The 22730-nt window shown below is 46.4% G+C and overlaps 1 protein-coding gene across 1 annotated transcript in view; it reads right to left on the bottom strand.

Annotated features, from left to right (window-relative positions):
- The window catches only part of CLPTM1 (CLPTM1 regulator of GABA type A receptor forward trafficking), a 423589-nt gene that overhangs the window by 25943 nt on the left and 374916 nt on the right, over positions 1-22730 (bottom strand). The window contains exon 13 of the mRNA XM_078660927.1: positions 10908-11075. Coding sequence (XP_078517053.1) covers positions 10908-11075 — 168 coding nt within the window. The remainder of the gene's footprint in view (positions 1-10907; positions 11076-22730) is intronic.

Genomic DNA, 22730 nt, shown 5'->3' on the forward strand with positions numbered 1-22730 from the left:
TACTAGCATTCTGCAGGGCAAGATACTCACCAGCATCCATTGTAGTTATTGTGCTAAACAATGTTGTGTATTTGAATGGGGTTAAAATCCAACACAAGGAGCTCTAAAAGTCTGCTAAAGTATTTTCTACACAGCACAGGCAATTAAATGGGCTCTTCCCTCAAACGATGAGGAGCTCTATGCCTGACGAGAATTGCCTTGAATTTTGGAACAATCACAAAATTCTCTAGCAGCCCCACAGTCTGCACTAGAAAACCAGTTGGAGCAGGGTGGACCGGTGCTAGAGCCACCATTGGAAGCCCAGTCAGTGTGCCCAGTTTGTTTCTTGGGGACAAAGGCACATAGGAGGTAGCTAGAGTGTAGACAAAAAGGATCAGTAAACGTGTGTGAAGGCTACCATATGCATGGGGTCAGCAACAAGGGTTGGAAGACAGACAGTGGGCTCCCGCTTTGTGAGCCCCTGTGGCACAATGGTATATGACACTCAGTACAAACCCTGAGGCAGTCCTCTGGAAGGAACTAAAGGAGTCCATTGGACCACCCCACCCCATACATCGCCTTGCAGGTACTTGCAGTCTCTCACTGCAACTGCCAGCAGGAGGATTGTTGTCCTTTATTAAAAGTGCAGCAGCTCTGTATTTTATTGAATGAGAGTGTGGCAGCACTGGGGTAGCAGACTGTTTGTAATAAAGTACACTTTACTTGTTTGTGCCTGGAGTATCTCCTCAAAGGTGCACTGTGGTGTAAACAGGGTCAGTGCTTCCATTACATAATACGGGCCCGGATCGCTCTCCAAAATCAGCGCTGTGGGGTCGGGAAACAGAGCTGAAGACTGGAAGACCTACCCCTGGAACGACAGACATCAGAAATTACCTTTTGTGGTGTTTCTTGTACTACTTCTTTGATTTTGATTTCCCTTTGGAGGAAGTCTGTTTTCAAGACTTACTAGTCAAATGCTAGCAGGAGAGGAACCTGTTGTGGGACAAGACCTTAAATGATACCTGTTGCCTTAATGTTCATCTTCAGCCCCTGCAAGGAAGAACTTGGTCTCATGCTCTTTATGATGACCTTTGTGTGAATGCAGTTGCACCTGTTGCATGACCTGGATTTTTGGGCTGCAAGCATCAAAGAGACATTGTGCGGATCAGAGATCAACATCTGTCAGGGTCTAACACAAGACTGGCACAATTTGAATCCTGAAATTTTAAGGGGGGACATATCTTTTAACCCCTTCTTTAGACAACAATTTTGAGGGAAATAATCAGAGGAGAGCAACTCAGTCTCTGTGAAGGGTGCAGGAGTGTGCTAGGGTAGCCTATTATACTGTGTTGTGATGTTGCATCTGCAGTGGAACCCAAAGCGGAGACAGAGCCAAGGCATAGACGTAGGCTAAGGATTACCTTCCTTAGGACCTTCCTGGCCTGTTTGCTGTGAATGGAATTCCGTTCAAGGTAAAGAACTGATCTAAAACCAATCATGTGTTTCCGGTTTCTACTAGAAGATACCATGTAAAAAGACATGATTTTAACATATGCCGTGGTTTAAACCGCTCCATCTTTTGTATCACCTGTGCTTCCACAAACATTGGAAGGACGCAAGCGATCTGCCAAACTTAAGTAACAAATAGTTTCTTACCGGTCGTTGTCGTTTTGCAGCTTGAAGACTTTATGGATTCACTATGCTGTGCATTATTCTGCGGTCTAGTGGTTAGGTCCGGAATTGCAGTCTTTTTTTTTTCGTGGCCCAGGTGGGTGTCGACGTCCCACCATTTGGTGTCCTGTGACGTCTGCTCGCTTCCTCCGGAAGCTCCCACCTCTGGACGCCATCTTCGGATTTTTTTTTCTCCTTCTGTTTGTTTGGGTTGTATTATAATTTATCCTTTTTCCGTTTATCCTTCCCTCCTGCCTCATCTTTCTGGCGGAGGTGGGTTCGCTAGTGAAACCAGAAAGTCTTCAAGCTGCAAAACTACACTGACAGGTAAGAAACAATTCGTTTTGCAGTGTGAATCTTTCTGGATTCACTACGCTGTGCATAGATTTTGTAGCGGTTTGCTATTTTTGCGGTGGCTGGGTGGAAGATGAGCGTTGGTTGTTGAATATATGTTGAAGCACTTTCTGTCCTACTTGTTCTTCCTTGTTCATCTGTATATCCACGCAGTAGTGTTTAGTGAACCTGTGCACTGAAGCCCATGTTGCTGCCATGCAAATGTCTTGGATGGGCGTGTTTGCTAGGAACGCTATTGTTGCTCCTTTCTTTCTTGTAGCGTGGTCTTGAGCTGCTCCTTTTAGTTCTTGACCTGCCTGCTTGTGGCAGAATTGGATTGGTTGTGCGATCTATAGCGCAAGGGTGTTCTTAGTTACTGGTCTTCCCATGAAACTGCTGGTGAAAGACACAAAGAATTGTGTCTTCAAAGAAGAAGGGACTCGGGTAGAAGCGCACCCGCTGATACCTACTACATCGACCATCATGCTCCGGGGTCACACGCTGATGGGACGAGCAGTGTGCGACCTCATTTGGAAATACTATTTATTCAGGCTCCCTTGAGCCGGCGGAGGTGACGACCTCGAGATTCCGCACCTGCGCGCCATAAGAGGTATCTCGACCTACAAATATTTTCAGCAGCCCACGCAGCAATCCCGTGCACATGCCTAATCCCTGCTGACGAGTGGTAATAACCGCGAAACACGTGTCCAGGGATGGCAAGCCCATCAGTGAACACCCTCAAGACTAAAGACTCGGGTAGAAGCGCACCCGCTGATACCTACTACATCGACCATCATGCTCCGGGGTCACATGCTGATGGGACGAGCAGTGTGCGACCTCATTTGGAAATACTATTTATTCAGGCTCCCTTGAGCCGGCGGAGGTGACGACCTCGAGATTCCGCACCTGCGCGCCATAAGAGGTATCTCGACCTACAAATATTTTCAGCAGCCCACGCAGCAACCACGTGCACACGCCTAATCCCTGCTGACGAGCGGTAATAACCGCGAAACACGTGTCCAGGGATGGCAAGCACATCAGTGAACACCCTCAAGACTCAAGACTCGGGTAGAAGCGCACCCGCTGATACCTACATCGACCATCATGCTCCGGGGTCACACGCTGATGGGACGAGCAGTGTGCGACCTCATTTGGAAATACTATTTATTCAGGCTCTCTTGAGCCGGTGGAGGTGACGACCTCGAGATTCCACACCTGCGCGCCATAAGAGGTATCTGGACTTATGAATTTTTTCGGCAGCCCACGCAGCAACCCCGTGCACACGCCTAATCCCTGCTGACGAGCGGTAATAACCGCGAAACACGTGTCCAGGGATGGCAAGCACACCAGTGAACACCCTCAAGACTCAAGACTCGGGTAGAAGCGCACCCGCTGATACCTACTACATCGACCATCATGCTACGGGGTCACACGCTGATGGGACGAGCAGTGTGCGACCTCATTTGGAAATACCAAATGTCTTGGATGGGCGTGTTTGCTAGGAACGCTATTGTTGCTCCATTCTTTCTTGTAGCGTGGTCTTGAGCTGCTCCTTTTAGTTCTTGACCTGCCTGCTTGTGGCAGAATTGGATTGTTTGTGCGATCTATAGCGCAAGGGAGTTCTTAGTTACTGGTCTTCCCATGAAACTGCTGGTGAAAGACACAAAGAATTGTTTGTTTTCCTGCAATCTTTGGTCCTTTCAATGTAATGTATCACTGCTCTTCTAGTGTCCAGAGTGTGCAGTGCTCTTTCTGCGCTTGTGGGTGGTCTTTGGAAGAAACTTGGTATCTCTATTGTTTGGCTGATGTGGAACTTTGACACCACTTTTGGCATGAAATGTGTGTCTGTTCACATGACCACCCTGTCATTGTGAATTTGAATGTAGGGTTCTTGTAGCGTTAGCGCTTACAACTCGCTCACTCTGCGTAGCGAGGTGATTGCCACCAGAAAAGCCGTCTTTATGGTGAGCACATATAGAGAAGCCTTGTGAATTAGTTCGAACTGTGCCTTTATGAGTTGTGTTAAACATCCTTTTTGGAGGGGCGATACGTTTGGCCCCTTCCAGGAATCTTTTCACCACTTGGGATGTAAAGTAACTTTTCCCTGTTTCTCATCTAGTACAGGCTACTATTGCTGCCAGATGTACTCATAGCGAAGTGTAGCGTGGGTTACTCTTTAGCAAGTGTGTTAAGTATTTTAGCACTGTTGATTCCCTGGTGGTTTTCTTTTGGAGCTTTTCCCTGATGCACCATTGTGTGAACCTTTTCCATTTCGCCACATAACACTTTCGTGTGGTGGGCCTTCTTGCTTCCCGCAGCACCGCCAGTGTGCTTTCCGGGAGTTTCAGGTGTGCAAACTCTACATCTTCAGGAGCCAGGCTGTGGCTCTCTGGTTCTGGATGGAGCACCCTTCCGTTTTGCATTGAGAGTAGGTCTCTTCTTTTTGGGAACTTGTTTGGTGGCTCCTGTGCCATCTCAACTATTGGTGAGAACCAGGACTGCCTGGCCCACTGTGGTGCTACCAGTATTAGCATCATGTTGCTGGTTTTGCACTTGCTGAGCACCCTGTGCATCAGTGGTATTGGGGGACAAGCGTAGGCAAATGTCTTCAACCAGCTTATCCATAGGGCATTCCCTTGGGATTGTTGACCGGGCTGTCTGGATGTGAAGTATTGGCATTTTGCATTCTGGTGTGTTACAAACACGTCTATTTGTGGGGTCCCCCACTTCTTGAACAACTATTGAGTTTCCTGTGGATTGAGCTCCCACTCGTGGGATGCTGATGTCTGTCTGCTGAGTCTGTCCGCTTCCACGTTGTCCCTCCCTGGTGGATGTATCGGCAGGAGGTCTATTTGTAGTGGGATGGCCCATCTCCATATCTCCTGCACTAGTCCTGATAGTGCCGCTGATTGTGTTCCTCCCTGCTTGTTGATGTAGAACATAGTTGTGGTGTTGTCTGTATCAACACCCTGTGCCAGTACAGCTGCGTCTGGAAGCCTTTTAAGGCTAGGAACACGGTCTTCAGTTCCAGGTAGTTGATGTGTTTGACCGCATCTGTTGCGTTCACAAACCCCTCACCTTGAGCTGGTTCGTGTGCGCTCCCCACCCCATCTGGGATGAGTCTGTTGTGATGGTCACACTTGGAGTTGCTGGTGTAAATGGCTTCCCCTTTGTTATGTTCTCTTTGGTCCACCATGTCATCTACTCTTGCACTGCGTGCGTAAAACCACTAGATCCTCCCAACTCCCAGTTGCCTGTGACCATTGCTGTTAGAGCCATTCCTGGAATGGTCTCATGTGGAGTTGAATATTGGGGACCAGGTGTATGCAGGATGCCATCATACCCACGAACTTGCTCACCACAGGAGCTTGCCCTTTCCGGTATTGACGTGTCTCCTTCAGTATGGCGGAGGTTCTCTTCTCTCTTGGGGACACTTTGCCTTGGATGGTGTTGATCTGTGCGCCCAGAAAGATCTTCACCTGTTCTGGTTCTATGGAGGACTTTCCCAATGTACCGAAAAACCTAGCTCTGTTAGCGTGTGCGTGAACCGCAGAGCATGTAGTTTGCATTGGTTGTAGGTAGGGATATACATGTATTCCTTGCCTTCCTTGCCTTCGTAGGTGCGCCGCTACTGCTGCTAGGCATTTTGTGAAGACCCTTGGTGCGGATTATAGTCCAAAGGCTAGGACTGTGAACTGGTAGTGCACTTTGTTGATGGCAAATCTCAGTAGATGTTTGTGCTTTTGGTTCATGGGAATGTGTAGGTAGGCATCTTTGAGGTCTATAGTGGACATGAAATCCCTGTGTCATATTTGTGGGTTAACCTCCTGTAGGGATGTCATTTTGAATTTTTGAGTTTTTATTTATTTGTTTAAGACCCGTAGATCTAGGATGGGTCATAACGTTTGGTCCACTTTTGGTAATAGGAAGTAGTTGGAGTACACTCCCTTGTTTCTTTCTTTGTATGGCACTTTTTCTATTGCCTCCTTGTGGAGTAGTTCTTGTGTCTCCAGCAGAAGGAGCGCAAGCTCTCTTTGTGAGCGTGTTTTGTTGGTTGGCCTCCTGTTTGGTGGTGTTTTTTCCAGCTCTATACAGTACCTGAACTGTATGATGTTGAGTATCCATTTGTCCGTTATCTTCTTTCATTCCTGGAAGAAATTTTTTTGTCTGCCTCCTACCGGCGTTACATGGTCGGGGATCTTTTCTTTGTTTGTTTTTTTTAGTCTTTTGCTTTGCTGCCCCTCTAGAGATATTGTTTGGGGGGACCAAATTTGGTACAACGGAGTCACTTTGAGGTGGGTGGCGCCCCCCCCTTCTTGTTTGTTCCCGTCCGTTCAGAAGCCCCCGAAAGGACTGGCCTCTTGGTTGGTACTGCCAGGTTTGCTGCTGCTGACTCTGCTGTTGCCCCTGGTTGCTTTCTTGATATGTCTGCTGGAAGGCTTGGTGCGATGTTCCCGGTTAGCTTCCTCCTTTGCCACCCGGTCTCCTTGAGGGTGTGCCCCTTCTCATTCCCTCAACTGCAGTGCTCCCATGGATCTTGCAGATTCATTATCCTTTTTGAGTTGTGACAGTTTCTCGTCAACTGGGGTCCCAAACAGTTGTTCCCCGTTGAAGGGCGTGTTGAGAATATTGTTCTGTACCTCTGGTTTGAAACCGGAGATTCTGAGCCAGGTGTGCTGTGCTCTCTCTCCGTCACTCCAATCATCAGAAACCTGCTGGATGTGTCTGCTGCATCCAGGGCCGACTTTAGGCAGGTGTTGGCCATGTTTTTGCCTTCCTCCACCAGGTGTGTAGCCCTTAGTTGGTATTGTTCAGGGAGATGCTTGAGCAGCTGCCCGATCTCCTCCCAGTGCTGATAGGCATGCCTGTTTATTAGGGTATTGGAGTTTGCAATGCGCCAGTGAATTGCCGCATACCTCTCTACTTTCCTCCCCATGAGGTCTAGCCTCTTACTTTCTTTGTCTGGAGTTGGCCCTGAGTTTGTAGATGTTGGCCCTTTTCCTTGCTGTTGATGTTATAATGGAGTCAGCTGGTACGGATCCCTGGATATATGCTGGATCCTTCGAGGAATGCTTGTATTTTTTCTCTGTTCTAGGGGCGACAGATCTGCAGGCTGCTGGTTCTTTGAAGGCTCCCCTGCCCTGGTCCAGCACACTTGGGGGCATGGGTAGGACAACATTTTTTGTTTCATTAGAATAGGGACGGAGAAGGCCCAGCTGCAGCCCTGGTTGATGTTAGCAGGCGCGTGTAATTGGTGAAGTGATCCGCCGCCTGAGCCCGGCTACAGCCCTGGTTGATGTTAGCAGGCGCGTGTAATGTCGTTGAATGAGAGAGTTATCAGCCGCGGGTAAATCCGTTTAATGAGAGAGTTGAGTGACAGCAAGTAGGAGAGGCTGCAGTAATTGTCCCCGCAGACACGCTCATTTGCGTGTTCCCCCGCTTGAAGCCCAGCTGCAGCCCCGGTTGATGTTATCAGGCGCGTGTAATTAGTGTACTGATCCGCCGCCTGAGCCTAGCTAGAGCCCTGGTTGATGGTAGCAGGCGCGTGTAATTTCGTTGAATGAGAGTTCAGTAACAGCGCGCAGGAGAGGCTGCAGTAATGTTACTTACCAGGCCTCCAGGTGAACGCGTTTGTCACGGCCACAGCAGACGATCTTCTGATTAATGTACGACCCACATGGCATGAAGGGCGGAACGTAGCACACGCCCCCAGCGTGCCCCTTGATGCGGCGCAATTGCGTTCACATGGCATGAAGGCCGGACACACGCCCCCAGCGTTTCTCACCCCCCAGCGTGCCCCTTGACGCTGCGCAGCAACGTAATTGGCGCTTGTATGTACGACTCACATGGCATGAAGAGCGGGCACACGCTCCCAGCGTTTGTCACGCCCCCAGCCCACGCCCACAGCACAACGCAGACACGCCCACATGGGACTACTTTGCTGGCACGGTTCTTTTACCTTTTAAATGTATAGAAGAGTTGGCCTAACGGCTAAGGCGCTCGACCTCGGACCTGGGGATCTGGGTTAGAGTCTTGGTAACGACGCCAAACATCCTGTGATTCTGGGCTAATCACTTAATCTCCTCGTTCCTAACAAAAATGAATGTGTGTCCTCATGTAACATAACTGGTGCTATGTAATGCGCTCTGATACCTGATTCAGTTCAGGTCAAGTTCGCGCTATATAAAACTCTGCAAAAAAACAAATGGTGGCCGTCTGCATAGCCTATGTCCTTCTGCTGCAACTGCCCTTTCCAACGCTGTATTGGGTGTTGTGATTGGTGCTGTGGTTACTGAGATTACCCGCCTCAAAGGTTTGGGCTCTCTCTTTATAATATTAGCATGGAAGTATGGATATGGATAATTTGGCTATCAAGTGGAAGAATCGACCTTCACATTAATTAAGCCAGGTAGACCAGAGGTGTCTTTGGGTGTGTGGAAGGAGAGGGGGTTGTTCATGTATACTGGTCTGGTGTTGTGAAGTGCCTTGTATGACTGGTGAGAAGTTTGAAGGTTATTCTTCTTTTGACTGGAAGACAGTAGAGATCAGGGAGGTGTTGGGTACTGTGGCTGCGAGGGAGGGATGTTGAGGATCAGTCTGGCTGCGGTGTTTTGGACAGTCCGGAGTTTGCGAAGGAGTTTGCCAAGGAGTTTGCTGATCACAGCATACAGAGCAGTGCCGTAGCCTAGTCTGCAGCTGAGTGCATGCATGACAGTTTTTCTGGTTTCGGTTGGGATCCATCTAAAAGTCTTTCGACGCAGGCGGAGGGTGTTGAAGCAGGTCGAGGAGACGCGTTGATCTGGTGGTTCATTGTGAGTGATGAGTCTAGTATGATGCTGAAGTTTCGTGAGTGGTCCGTCAGGGTTGGGTGTTATTCGAGGGCAGACGGCCACGAGGGGTGGTTCTATGCGAAGGGGGTGGTGCCAAGAATGAGGACTTCTATCTTTTCTGAGTTGAGTTTCAGGCAGCTGTTTTTCATTTAGGTGAAGACGGCTTTCATCCCTTCTTGGAAGTGGTGTCTGGTGAAGTTGGGCTTGTTGGTGAGGGAGAGGATCAACTGCGTGTCGTCGGCGTAGCAGACGATGATGAGCCCGTAGTTCCTGGCGATGGTGGCCAAGTAGACGTTGGACAGGGTGGGGCTGAGGGAGGAGCCCTGGGTCACTGCACAGTTGGTCTCAGTCAGTTCCGAGAGGTAGGAAGGGAGTCTGACCCGCTGAGTCCTGCCAGGGAGGAAGGAACGGATCCAGTCGTGGGCCTTGCCGTGGATGCCAGCGTCGTGGAGACTGGAGGCAAGGGTGCGGTGGGAGACGGTTTTGAATGTGGCTGAGAGGTCTGGAGGTTTGAGGGCTGCAGTTTTGCTCTGGTCGATGAGGGAGCGGATGTCGTCCGTGGCAGCAAGTAGGGCGGTCTCGGTGCTGTGGTTGCTTCAGAATCCGGATTGGGAGATGTCCAAGACGTTGTTAGCTTCAATGAAGTTTTTTAGCTGGGTGTTGACGGTCTTTTCAATGACCTTGGCTGCGAAGGGAAGCAGGGAGATGGGCCTGAAGTTCTTGAGGTTCGATGGGTCCATGGTGGGTTTCTTCAGGAGGGGGTTGACTTTGGCATGTTTCCAGTCGTCGGGGAAGGTGGCGGTTTCGAAGCAGCAATTGATTGTCCGACGTAGTTCAGGTGCAATGAAGGAGTGTGGGCAGAGGCTGAGGGTGCTCCGGAGTGGATGCTTTTCATGGTCTTCAAGGTGCTTTCTGTTGTGAGCGGGATCTCATTTGTGCAGGGTCTGTTGGGTGGTGTCGCATGAGGGGGGCTGGAGCAGTGAGGTGGTCTGGGTTGTCGGAGTATTCATAGATCATCTTGATCTTGTGGTGGAAGAAAGTGCTGAGTTTGTTAGAGAGGGCTTGGGAGAGGATGGACGTCTGTTTCTCTTTAGGGTTTGGTGAACTCATTGATGATGAAGAAGAGCTCTTTGGTGTTGTGTGCATTGGAGAGGATTCGGTCTTGGTGAGATTTTATCATGAGTTGGTGGTGTTAGGTGGTGGCTGCGTTGTAGGCGGCGCGTGGTTCCGGGGTTTTGTTATTCCTCCATGTCTTTTCGAGTTGTCTGCAGGAGCTTCTGTATTCCTGGAGTGCACGGGTGAATCATCTTGCTTTCTTGCTGTGCCTTGTGGTGGCTTTCTTGAAGGGGCGAGTGTGTCGGCGCAGTTCATGAATCAGAAGTGGATGTTGCATCCTACTATGCATTACTTTATTGTACAAAGTGCGCTAACAGGAGGTTTCCCAGATGTTCAGGCTGACATCTAGGATTGAAAGCTTGTTGTGTCAGTACTAACAACACTGATGCAACAATCAAACACAGACATCAATAACTATCATGACTTTTCATTGCATGGTAGCCTATGGTAATTTTATCAACTGTTTTTATATGTATACCTTGGGACTCCCACTAGGACGACTGGGATGATTCAAGCATTCGAATCTATGAAAGATCCAATACTGGAGAACTATCATGGTAAACATTTCTTAATCACTAGCTTGTCATGGGAACCAACAGGAGGGTCACTAGACACTACTCCAATATACACCAGTGCCATGCCCCTATGAAGAACAAAGGAACTTAAAAGCTCTCATGGGAGAGACTTAGGCTTGTGGAGATTGTATAATAACAAAATGATAAATCAGTCTGTAAAAACTACAATTACAATTGTAATAGTATGCCATTATAAATATGTCGCTTTAAGGAGCCAAAAGGGATAACATGAATGGATTTATTAAAAAAAAATAAAAATACAGTAACTGGAACCTTCAAAATTTGTTTTAAAACAGATTGCACGAAACATATCACACCTCTGCATTCTGAAAAACAGTCCTGTACCATCAAACAGATTAACTTCCAGTATAGTGATAGGATTCATCAAATCGCATTCCCTTACCATCTCGCAGGCAGCCTATCCGGTACATCATTGGCATCCGGATGACAAAAGCGAAGAGGTCGTCAATGAAAGTGTTGAGGGCTTTGTATGTCAACATTCTCCAGGGAAGGTGGGCTACAGATTTCATTTTGTAATTAATAAATAGCTGAGGAGTCATTGTGATAAACCCTGAATGAGAGAGAAAAATAATATAAGTGACAAACTTCATCACCAGGCTCAGATTATGCAATCTACAGGCAAATGAAAGAAAAAACATGGAGACAATAGGTAAGAAATACTTAGCGGCAAGAGCATGGCTCATTCTAATACCCAAATCACATCAGCTGTATGGTATCCTGATTCGAGTTACAGTAATAGTAACAACTCATCATGCAAGTCACTGCAATTAGAAGTTATTTTTGAAAAAACAACTCCTGTTGATAAGAAATCAGATATAATCTTAAAGAATATTTGTAGTGCATTCTTTACACATGGACATTACACTTGGATAAGGGGTTCAGTGTGACCAGTGACATCTGCTGTGACACAGTTTCTATGTTCTTTGACTCTACCCTGAATAGACTCTTCTGGGAGATTCTGAAGGTGCAGACAGTATATTATGTTCTTCATCAGATCGCATTCCCTTTTCTCCTCTGCTCTCCTTGGGAAGAATAAGTACTCCATCGTATTTATCATATTTTTGGTGACAGGACTGAAAGTCTTTCTAGAAAGAATAAAGTGGAGGACAAAATGGCTTCCTCAGTAGAGTTACATTTAAATAAGGTACTTTTTGAAACAATAGCTTAGCACCTTGATAACTGGTACATATTCACATGGTTTGCTTTATACTGCGATCTAGTAATAGGGACTCTTCATAAAAAGGTTTGGCACAGAAAAGTTACAGATATCGAGGAGGTCAGTGATATAATAACTTTAAAGGAAATATGTTGGTGTGCCATTTTTTGGGTCCTAACTTTGGTGCAAATAACCTTCAGAAGAACATCCAATACTTCTTTAGGTAATACATATTATGCTGCAAAACTATTGATGCAGATCATTTTCCCTAAGTCTTTCAATTTATGAAGTGCACATCAACTAAAGGACCCCAGGAGACACTCGAACATTAACTTTCAAGACGTTGAAAAGAGGTATTGTTGTTTTTTAAAGAAAAATATGTGTTGGTGTACCATTCATATTAAATAACAGATCCTGCTTTAACCCCTATATGGTGCGGTTTAATATTTTAACTAGCATTTTAATGAACTAGAAGACCGTCAGCCATCTTGGGATAGATGCTTTTATGCACTGAACTTGCTGACAAGTTCATGAAATGAGAAAGCAGTTATTTCAAAAAGGGATGACAATCTGACCATCTTGGGATGTGATTTTATACTTAACATGGTCATAACAAGCATTTGCAATGCAAAGGTCTCGCCCTTAGCATCTTAAAAGTATTTAGCCATGCAGCACATTATCCTGGGTGTTATATTAACTCTTCTCATTTAGCCTTACACAACTGCTATAACTGGAAGGAAAGAGCATTTGTTCTCAGTGGGGCGCCATGGCATGGGGTTAAGGTAACGGTTAGTTCCAAATAATAAAGTTTTACAAAAACCAACATGCATTGACAAAGCTTATGCATTGACAAAGTCAAAAGGCTGGCACATAAATCGGACCAGCTAGCTTTGCAAATGCTTGTGTTGCTTTGTCAGGGACGTGGAGCAGCAGAGGAATGTGGAGGTAAAGAACAGTGTGGTATTAAACTGAAACTGATCATGAGCAATAGCTAGACTGAAACAGAAGCGTGTTCTGTATTCGAGAGACACGAGCCGAACTTGAAATATGATCTGCGAAACAAATATGATCTGCGAAACTTATTATGGTTTGAGATCGGGCTAAACTTCGCTGGAATGTCAAGGTTGAACAAGCACTGGCAACATTAGGTCTGGCTTTAACTTTAAAATAATGTTGTATCACGGGGGCGTGGTTTGGACGCCGAGAGAGATGGCGGCTCTGTGATTCTCTCTGCCCGTGCGGAGATCGATAAATGAAGGTGGAACGCATCTTACCGCTCCAACACCGATGCATGTCGTGGAATCGGTCTCCGGAATGTGAGGGGAGCATTTAGAGAGTATGCCCGTGGATATCTGTGGCTGGGAAGTGGTGTTTCGGCTGCTCCGAGTGCTCCGTCCCGGAGGCTGCAGCGAGTGAGGCGGACGAGAAGACCACGTGGCTGCCCAGAGTGTCGGCGGATGAAACACATGATCCTGACTGGAGTCGGGAGTGATCACTGGGAGCAGAGGTGGAAAGGCTGAACTCAGGGGGAATCGTGAGTAAATACAACCGCTAACGGAAGACATTAGACCCGTGAGAAAACGCTAGCGCTACTCGCGCACACAAAATGGCGGCTCGCATTACTTCTTGAGCGAGGACTCCCTGCTCTTCATGGGTATGCATCGGCACACGAGGAATAGACTGTATTTAGCGCCGATCTGCAGCCAGTGAGCGAAATAACAGCTGTGGGCCGCTAATGTCCAAAGGAGGGTGTCCTAAAAGTGGGAAGGATAATGTCTGATTTTGGCGCTGCTGTCTACCGGCGCCCGCTGTGAGGAGAGGAAACAAGGTCGGCTCGCCCTTCCGATCAGTAACGGCTGGCGCAAACGCATTCATCGCAATGCAGCAGTGTGGTATTAAAATGGAAACGGCTCCATAGTAAATGGCTGTGATTGTTGTGGCACATGAAAGCAGGGTCTGCCTTGCTGTATAAATGGTTGCTGAATCAATGATGGGGAACCTGTAAACCTATGTCTGAATCCTGGGCTGCACCATGAAGTTATAGACTTAAAAATCAAGCTCTTCGTGCCGCAATTTACGTTAATTACAATAAGGGAGCTGATAGCGTGTCTCCATTAGTGCAAGGCTCCACGCAAATGGTGGCTTCCAAAATGGCGGCGCAAGCTTACGGCATCATTTGAATGTGCGCACTTCCTCACGGTGATTAGCAACCACTGGAGCGAACAGATAGAGCGACCATCATATCAGCTCTTAGGTGGTTTTATCTGGTAACTGTTCATCTAATTGTATTAAGCTGGAAGAAGGTATCGGAGTGACCAGCGAGTGTAAGCAATCCATAAAGGGCGGCTGGCAGTATAGGAAGACCAACCACTACGCTTAAAGGAGTCTACGCCACAAACAGCCATGGCAGATAATAAAGAGCTAGCGAAAAGCTTTAAGAGGCTTAAATCTGACCAGTCGAATCCGAATTCGCCCAGCAAAGGGGGAAAGAACAACCCTGACCGGATTGATCCGATACTCAGCAGATTGGATGAGCTAAGGGACCTGGCAAAAGCGACCAAAGAGGAAGTGGCGGCGATCAGGCAGGATAACCGAGACACCAATGCAAAACTGCTGGAAGCAGAATCGAGGATTAGCAAACTCGAAGACATGGAAGTCAAGTCATGTGATGCCATCAAACGTCTGTGCATAGCTGCGGCCCAAACAACACGGAAACTCGCGGAGTTGGAAGACAGGAACAGGAGGGGGAATCTACGTATTTTTGGGATTCCAGAAGGTTCGGAGGATCAACATGGGAGCTGTGTGGCCTTCTTAGAATCCTGGTTCACCCAAGCTACGAACATGACCTTTGTTCACCCGTTGGAATTTGATAGGGCGCAGAGTGCCGGGCAGGATAAATAAGACTCAAAAAGGCCCTAGAGCTATTGTATGTAAGCCACTACGCTACCAGCATGTAGAGCAAATTCTCAGCTTCATGCGGAAAAACAACCATATCCTGTGGAAATCGGCTAAAATCTACATCTTGCAGGATTTTAGCAAAGAGACAGTTGATGTTAGGAAAGCGTTCTTGGCACTCCGACCGCTGTTGAAGAAAAGAGGTTTCCAATATGGTTTTATGGGCCCAGCTAAGTATCGTGTGATTATCCAAGGTTCTCCACACATCTTTTCAGACCCCCTGAAACTGAAACGCATGTTGGATGGCCCTGGAGACCTAGACATGGAAACGAGCAACCCCGAAGGCTCAGCAGACCAGGCTTCCGGCTCAGGTTACAAGTGATCGATATTCATCCACGTTTTTCCATGCAACTTTCATATGTGTTCCTTTCCCTCAATATGGAGGGGTATTGACAGTACTAAACTTTGCTTAAGTTCTCTTACAACGTAGTGGCTTTTGCGATGTTTGCAATTGCTATTGATCTTTTGGATAAAGAGAATGTTCTATCAATGCCTGCTAGTATAATGTTCGTCAGGTAATGAATATCTGCTCACAAGTTGGTACGCTTACCATTTAGTATTCCGAAGGGCTATGACAGTTGATATTGTTGTTGTTTTCTTAATTCGCCCTAAGATCAACAGGTAACTAGGATAATCACGCTTCTTTCTCAAGAAGTCCCTAGTTGTTGGTCCCTAGACCGTTGCTTTGCATAAATTGCCATAGTTAGTAGCAATCCGCAGGTCGGCTGTGGGAGTTAATTTGTTCCATACTTGTTCTGAAATGTACACGCACGGGGAGGAGGCACTGCAATCTCTCTTCAGTCACCATGCCTACTACGTACAGGTGGGGTGGGGAGGGTGGGGGGATGAGGGGACTCTGGGTTAGGATGTGTGTTCTATGTTTTTTGCTTTTGCTTCTTTGTGCTTGCGTATTTTTTATTGTCTTAATGCTTGGTGGTGGGGAAGGATGTGGGCTCTCTTATCGCACTATCGTATATATGGGCCTTATAGACCTTGAGGATCTCTGTCTCTCTGTCATGCTACTGTTTGTACCATGTGAGATATATAATTTTCGCTATGATGGTACGACCTGCTGATGTCACATAGTACAATTAATACTCCGTTGGGGGTATGTAATGTGGACAAGCTGAAGATATTATCTCTTAATGTTAAAGGACTGAACCAACCTGTCAAGAGGCAAAAGATTTTAGACTATATACGGAGATTGAGAGGTGACATTGTTTTGTTACAAGAAACGAAACTTGAATCTAAGCAGTTTTACCACCTGAGGAATAAGTTTTATAATGAGGTTGTGGGTGCAGAGGCTGTGCACAAAAAGAATGGTGTCTTGATACTTGTGGCAAAGAAATCTAAGATAGAGCTTTTGTCCTCCGAAGCGAGTGATGACGGGAGGTGGGTCACGGCCAAGCTGAGTAGGGACAATACAGAGTTTTATGTCACGAACATATATGCTCCTAACACTAGCGACCTTAATTTTTGGGAAGTTGTGAATAAGCATATTGAAAATATCCCGGATAATGCTGTTCACATACTGGCCGGAGATTTCAATCTCCCTATGGATGCAACGTTGGATAGAGACTCCCACTGTCCCTTCAAAACAAATAAATCACATAAAGCCTTTATCAATTTATGTCAACGCTTTCACTTGGTAGATGCGTGGAGGCTTCAAAATCCCACAGGGAGAGACTACACTTTTTACTCCGCACCACATGATTCGTACTCCCGAATCGATTACATCCTCATATCACAGAACGGAGTCCCTAGAATTGAGCCTACTACCATAGAACCCCGAGTAATGTCTGACCACTCTTGCATCTCCTTATCCATAGCTAATGTCAAACCCTCCTCTCGTCAGACGTCTTGGCGCCTGAATGACGAAATTCTCAGTAATGATCAGCATCGGGACACAATACAAGAGGCGATCTCTTCATATCTGCAGGACAACAAAGAGGGGGACACATCTGATCTCATTAGATGGGAGGCCTTGAAAAGTACCCTAAGGGGGGTGTGTATCAAAATCAGATCAGCAATGAACAAAAATTACAACGCAAAACTGGAGTCCTTGGAGAGTGAAATTGTAAACCTAGAGAGTAAACATTTGACAGATAGAGATGATGTGTCTCTTCATGCTTTGGCAAATAAAAAATACGAATACAATAAAATAGTTAGCGAGAGAGCGGGAGTCTGGCTTGATAAGAGAAGGAGGTTTAAGATCTGCGATTCTAATAAAGCTGGTAAGAGTCTAGCCTCATACTTGAAGTTTAAAATCCAAAAAAATTCGATTAGTGTCATTAACGATACCTTAGGATCCTCACATTCGGATCCGGATAAAATAACAGAGGTGTTCAGAGTATTCTATGAAGACCTTTATGCGAAGAATAAAACAGTGGAGGAAGACAAGATTAAGTGTTACCTAGATGAATGTGATCTTCCACAACTCTCTGCTGAGGAACAGACCAGTCTTAATGGCCCGATTAGTGCTCTAGAAATAGGAAATGCAATTAAAAGTCTGAAATCAGGGAAGGCACCAGGTCCGGATGGGTTCACGGCTAAATTTTACAAAACCTTTCCCTCCCTACTAGTGGAGCCCCTCCTACATCTATTTCAAGAAATTAATGACTCAGGCGAGGTCAGAGGCACACTGGCAGAAGCAATAATTGCAGTAATTCCCAAAGATGGGAAAGACCCGTCGCTCCCAAAAAATTATAGACCTATTTCATTGATTAATATAGACAGTAAGATCCTGGCTATGATACTGTCCGCCCGCCTCCAGAAGGTCCTTCCCCAGTTAGTCCATCCATCTCAGGCAGGCTTCCTTAAAAATAGGTTGTCCAGTGATAATACAAGGATTCTGGCACATGTTTTAGAAAAGGCGAAATTACTAGGTACACCCACAGCAGCAATAACACTGGATGCTGAAAAAGCCTTTGAGAAGGTTGACTGGTCCTTCCTTGAAGCAGTCCTTCACAAGTTTAACTTAGGGGAAACATTTACAAGACTAGTAATGTCCTTATACTGCTGCCCGTCAGCGAGAGTGAGGGCTGGTGGATCTTTCTCTTCCGCCTTTTGTCTGAAACAGGGCACGAGGCAGGGATGCCCCCTATCTCCCTCATTGTTCTTATTGGCAATCGAGCCGTTCTTATATCATATAAGAAATGACCCTAACATCGTAGGCATTCCATTTGGAGACTGCACGGTTAAATTAACGGCATATGCAGACGATGTGCTTGTTCTGTCCGAGAGAGCTGAGGAGGCAATACCTGCGCTCATGTCTGTCATTGAAGAATTTTCCAAGGTTTCTGGGTATAAACTCAATAAAGACAAAACGGAGGTTAAACTCCTGAACAATATTGGTGATAAAGGAATCATTGGGGATTCCGGTCTTACATGGCAGCCTAAGTGTTTTAAATATCTGGGGTTAGACTTTGATAAAGATTTGATCTCCACCCTGAAAATAAACGAAGAACTGACTCTTAAAAAGATATCCACACTACTCGAAGGGTGGTCTCCAAAATTCCTCTCCTGGTGGGGTAGAGCGGAGACGCTTAAAATGATGTCTACTCCGTTGGTTAACTATCTGGCCAGCATGCTCCCTATGACGTTCTCGAACAACTTTGTCACTAAGGTAGATCAGCTGTTTGGTAGTTTCCTGTGGCGGGGTAAGAAAGCCAGGGTATCATTAAAGAAATTGCAATTAGCCAAAGACAAAGGAGGCCTGGGTCTGCCTTCGTTCAGGAACTATCAGACAACCTTTCTTTGCAAACAAGGAGCTCAATGGTTAACTAAATCACCAATCTACAAACCAATATGGATTAATATTGAGGAATCACTAGTGAACCATGCTCCACTTGAAACCCTTCTCACTATGGACCTATCGCATTTACCACACTCCAAATACATAATGCTAAATACTAGGCGGGCTCTGCTTAGACTTGACCAAACACATAAAACTAAGCTTACATTCGATAAGTCATCTTTTATGTCCCTATGGAGAAATCCATATCTCAAGCATAATGTCAGTAGACTCTTTTGGGAATCATGGTCCAAGAAGGGCATTAACTTGGTGGGGGATTTATACGAAGAGAAAGATCCACTCCCGTTCTCGACTTTGCAACGGAAGCATGACCTCACTCCGATGGATTTTTATGATTTCTTGAAAATCAAGGCGATACTAACTGCACGTAACTTCTCTCCCTATACACCATGGTTAATAACACATCTTCCACGTCTTATGTATGCGGGTCACTTCGTTTCTAAGGTGTATAAACTTTTATTGCCCTTGCCCAAGAAAGCTCACAGAAAGGTGGAATTGAAATGGGAAGCTGAACCAAATTTAACAGGCATAGATTTTGACTAGGAGGTGATTTATAAGACGGCCCTTACCCACAAAGTCTCACCCATCCTATTCCAAACAAAGTACATGCTAATTAACAGGGCATTTTGGACTCCAGATAGGCTCTTCAAATGTAAATTGAGGGATTCGCCTACATGCTGGAACTGCCAGTCAGGCTCGGGTGATCTTGCCCACATGCTTTTCAATTGTCCTTCTCTAAGTATATACTGGGGGAAAATATTTGACTGAATTTACCACGTATTCAAGATAAGGCCTGTACAGGACTTCGTATATGTAATCTTAGGGGCGCTTGACCCACAGTTATTGAATGATCAAGACCGCCTGCTTTTGGACTTAATGCTAACACTGGCGTGTAAAGTGATTCTATGTAAATGGAAAAGCACGAGCGAGGTAAACTTCAAAATCTGGCAGGAGTGGTTATCATTCCTGAGAGGTGCCAATAACCCAGCGCTACAAGCAGCCTCATGGAGTCCGTCTAATAGAAAGATGTGGAAATCGCTAGATGCATCCTCATTTCAATATGAGCCGCCTTGATGCACTATATGTGATCCTGTTACATTGGCCTGTGTTATCTGAGAGTACTTTGTTGTCATCCGCTAGAGCCTAAACCGCTACCTCCACGCACTGAGTGTTATGTATGTATCTGTTTTACGATGATGCAAGCAAGAGTTGATTTACTTTTTATTAATTTCATTTTTGTAAATGTCTATCAATAGATGTATCGAATAATTTATGTAATGGAAGAATTACTGTACTGTCTTTCCTTTTGTTTTTCTACTTCAATAAAAATGACTTGAATAAAAAAAAAAAAGAAGAATGTTGTATCACAATGTGAAGCATTACAAGTTGATAACATGGAAATGGATATGTATTTATGGGAATGCAAATAATCGTAGGAGAGTATTAGTAAGGGTTAAAAGGTCGGGTGCCAAAACCTGAAGATCCATGTAGGTTGACTGCCCTCCTACTATCCGTGCTGATGCCAGAGAAAACCACCATAAATTATTTTGTTATCGAAAACATGTTAATATACGCGGTCATGTGTGTGCCACTGAAAGCTGAATTCCAGGCGACTGGATAAATAAACAAAATAATTACAGCTCTGTGGAGGGCAAGCACTTATTTGTGGAAGCACATAACGAATATGCTACTTACCAGTATGCATCTGTTCTTGGCATGTAGGGCTGCTGACATTCATATCTTGTGCATAGATTGCCGCCTCGTGTTGGGTCCGGATGATTGCACATTGTTGTCCTGGAAGAGTCTTCGAAGTATCACGAGATAGGTAGCTCCTCCCCTGGACTACAGTGCGCATGGGCATCGACTCCATCCCCAGATTGTTTTAGCCATTGTGGCAAAGATGGAGTGTAACACTGTGAGAGATGACCATGCTAAGAGTAATTGCAAGTGCTGCAGCCGCAGGAGGCGCCGGGGAGGAGGGCGGGCAGGCGATATGAATGTCAGCAGCCCTACACGCCAAGAACAGATGCATACTGGTAAGTAGCATATTCGGTTTGAGGCATGTGGGCTGCTGAATTCATATCTTGTGCATAGAATACATAGCAGTACCTCCATTAGCCGCGGCCGCCTGTGCCAGCTGCAGCAGTCTGAAAAAGTGTTTTAAGAACAGCCTGCCCTACAGCTGCCTGCTGTTTGGAGTGCACATCCACACAGTAGTGTTTTGTAAATGTGTGTGTGGTAGACCAAGTGGCTGCTCTACAAATGTCTTCTAAAGGAATATTTCCAAGGAAAGCCATGGAGGCCCCCAACTTACGGGTTGAGTGGGCCCTTGGGGGGACCGATAAAGTGCGCTTTGCTTTTTGATAGCAAATTTGAATACACTTAACGATCCACCTGGCTATACCCGCTTTGGAAATGGGGTTGTTTTTGTGTTGTGCTGAAAAAGCAACAAAGAGTTGTTTCGTCTTCCTAAAATCTTTAGTTCTATCAATGTATTACATCAAAGCTCTTTTGACGTCAAGAGTGTGGAGCATTCTCTCCGCCACTGACTCAGGATTTTGGAAGAACACAGGCAGTTCAATAGTCTGATTGATATGGAACTGTGAAACCACCTTTGGAAGAAATTTAGGGTTAGTGCGCAGCACCACCCGATTGGAGTTAATCTGTATGAATGGCTCTTGGATAGTTAGTGCCTGGAGTTCACTAACTCGCCACAGTGATGTAATCACTATCAGGAAAGCCACTTTCCACGTCAAGAACTGAATCTCACATGAATGTAGAGGCTCAAAAGGTGGACCCATCAGTCGGGTGAGGACCACATTAAGGTTCCATTCAGGAGATGGTGGGGTCCGTGGAGGAATGACTCGTTTGAGTCCTTCCAGAAAGGCTTTAATGGCAGGTACTCTGAAAAGTGAGAGATGCTGCCTGTTTTGTAGATAAGCCGCTATGGCGGACAAATGAATCCGAATGGAAGCATAGGCCAGATTGCATTTGTTAAGATGTAACAGATAACAAATGATGTTGTGCGTAGACGCGTCTAGCGGGTTGATGTTGTGGTCTGCACAATAAATGACAAACCGCTTCCATTTTGCCGCATAGCATGCTCTGGTAGTGGGCTTTCTTGCTTCCCGTATGATATCCATGCAGGCGGGAGGCAAGTTGAGGTAGCCAAATTCTAAGACCTCAGGAGCCAGATCGCCAGGTTCAGCTGTTGCGGATCTGGGTGCTGAATGTCGCCATGGTTCTGCGTCAAAAGCCTGGGAGTGAGGCGCAGCCGTTGATGCGGTACCACGGAAAGTTCTAGAAACGTGGTGTACCATGGTTGGCGTGCCCACGTTGGAGCAACTAGGATGAGCGTCATCGAGTGTTGCTTTAGCTTGCGTGCCACCAGCGGTATTAGAGGTGCTGGGGGAAAAGCGTACGCAAATTTGCCTGACCAGTTCATCCATATCGCATTGCCCTGCGACTGTGGGTGTGGGAACCTGGCGGCAAAGCTTTGGCATTTGGCGTTTTCCTTTGTGGCAAACAGGTCTATCTCTGGATGACCCCACTGCTGGAAGTACGGGTGGAGTACCGATGGATGTATCTCCCACTCGTGCACTTGGTGGCTGTACCTGCTGAGCAGGTCCGCCATCTGATTGTCTTTGCCTGGGAGGTGTTCCGCAATGAGGAAGATGTTCCTTTGAATGGCCCACTTCCACATGCTCTGAGCCAGATGAGACAACTGTGGAGAGTGTGTACCTCCCTGCTTCTGAATGTAGTACATGGCCGTTATGTTGTCCGTCCGGATCAACACGACCTTGTTGCACAGATGTACTTTGAATGCTTTTATTGCCAGGAAGATCGCCATCAGCTCTAGGAGGTTGATGTGCATCTTCTTTAGCTGCGTTGTCCATAGTGCCTGCACTGTGTAGTGTAGTACATGAGCTCCCCAACCGTGGAGAGATGCGTCCGTGGTTAGGATGATCTGTGGCACAGGCTCCTGGAACGGTCGTCCCTTGCAAAGGTTGTGTGGATTCCACCAATGCAGAGAGTTGTATGCACGACCGGTGACCAACACTAGGTCTTTCAACTGTCCGTGAGCCTGAGTCCACTGATGTGCTAAGCACTCCTGAAGCGGACGCATATGTAGTCTCGCATGCGGGACTATGAAGATGCAGGAGGCCATCAACCCTATCAACTGCATGAACACCCGTGCCGGAAGCGAGTGTTGCGGTCTGAATTTCTGGATCAGCAATTGAATGCTGTTGATCCTCACTGAATTTGGCTGTGCTTTGGCT

The sequence above is a fragment of the Lissotriton helveticus genome, chromosome 9 (genome assembly GCF_964261635.1).
Source record: "Lissotriton helveticus chromosome 9, aLisHel1.1, whole genome shotgun sequence".
NCBI classification, from domain to species: domain Eukaryota; kingdom Metazoa; phylum Chordata; class Amphibia; order Caudata; family Salamandridae; genus Lissotriton; species Lissotriton helveticus.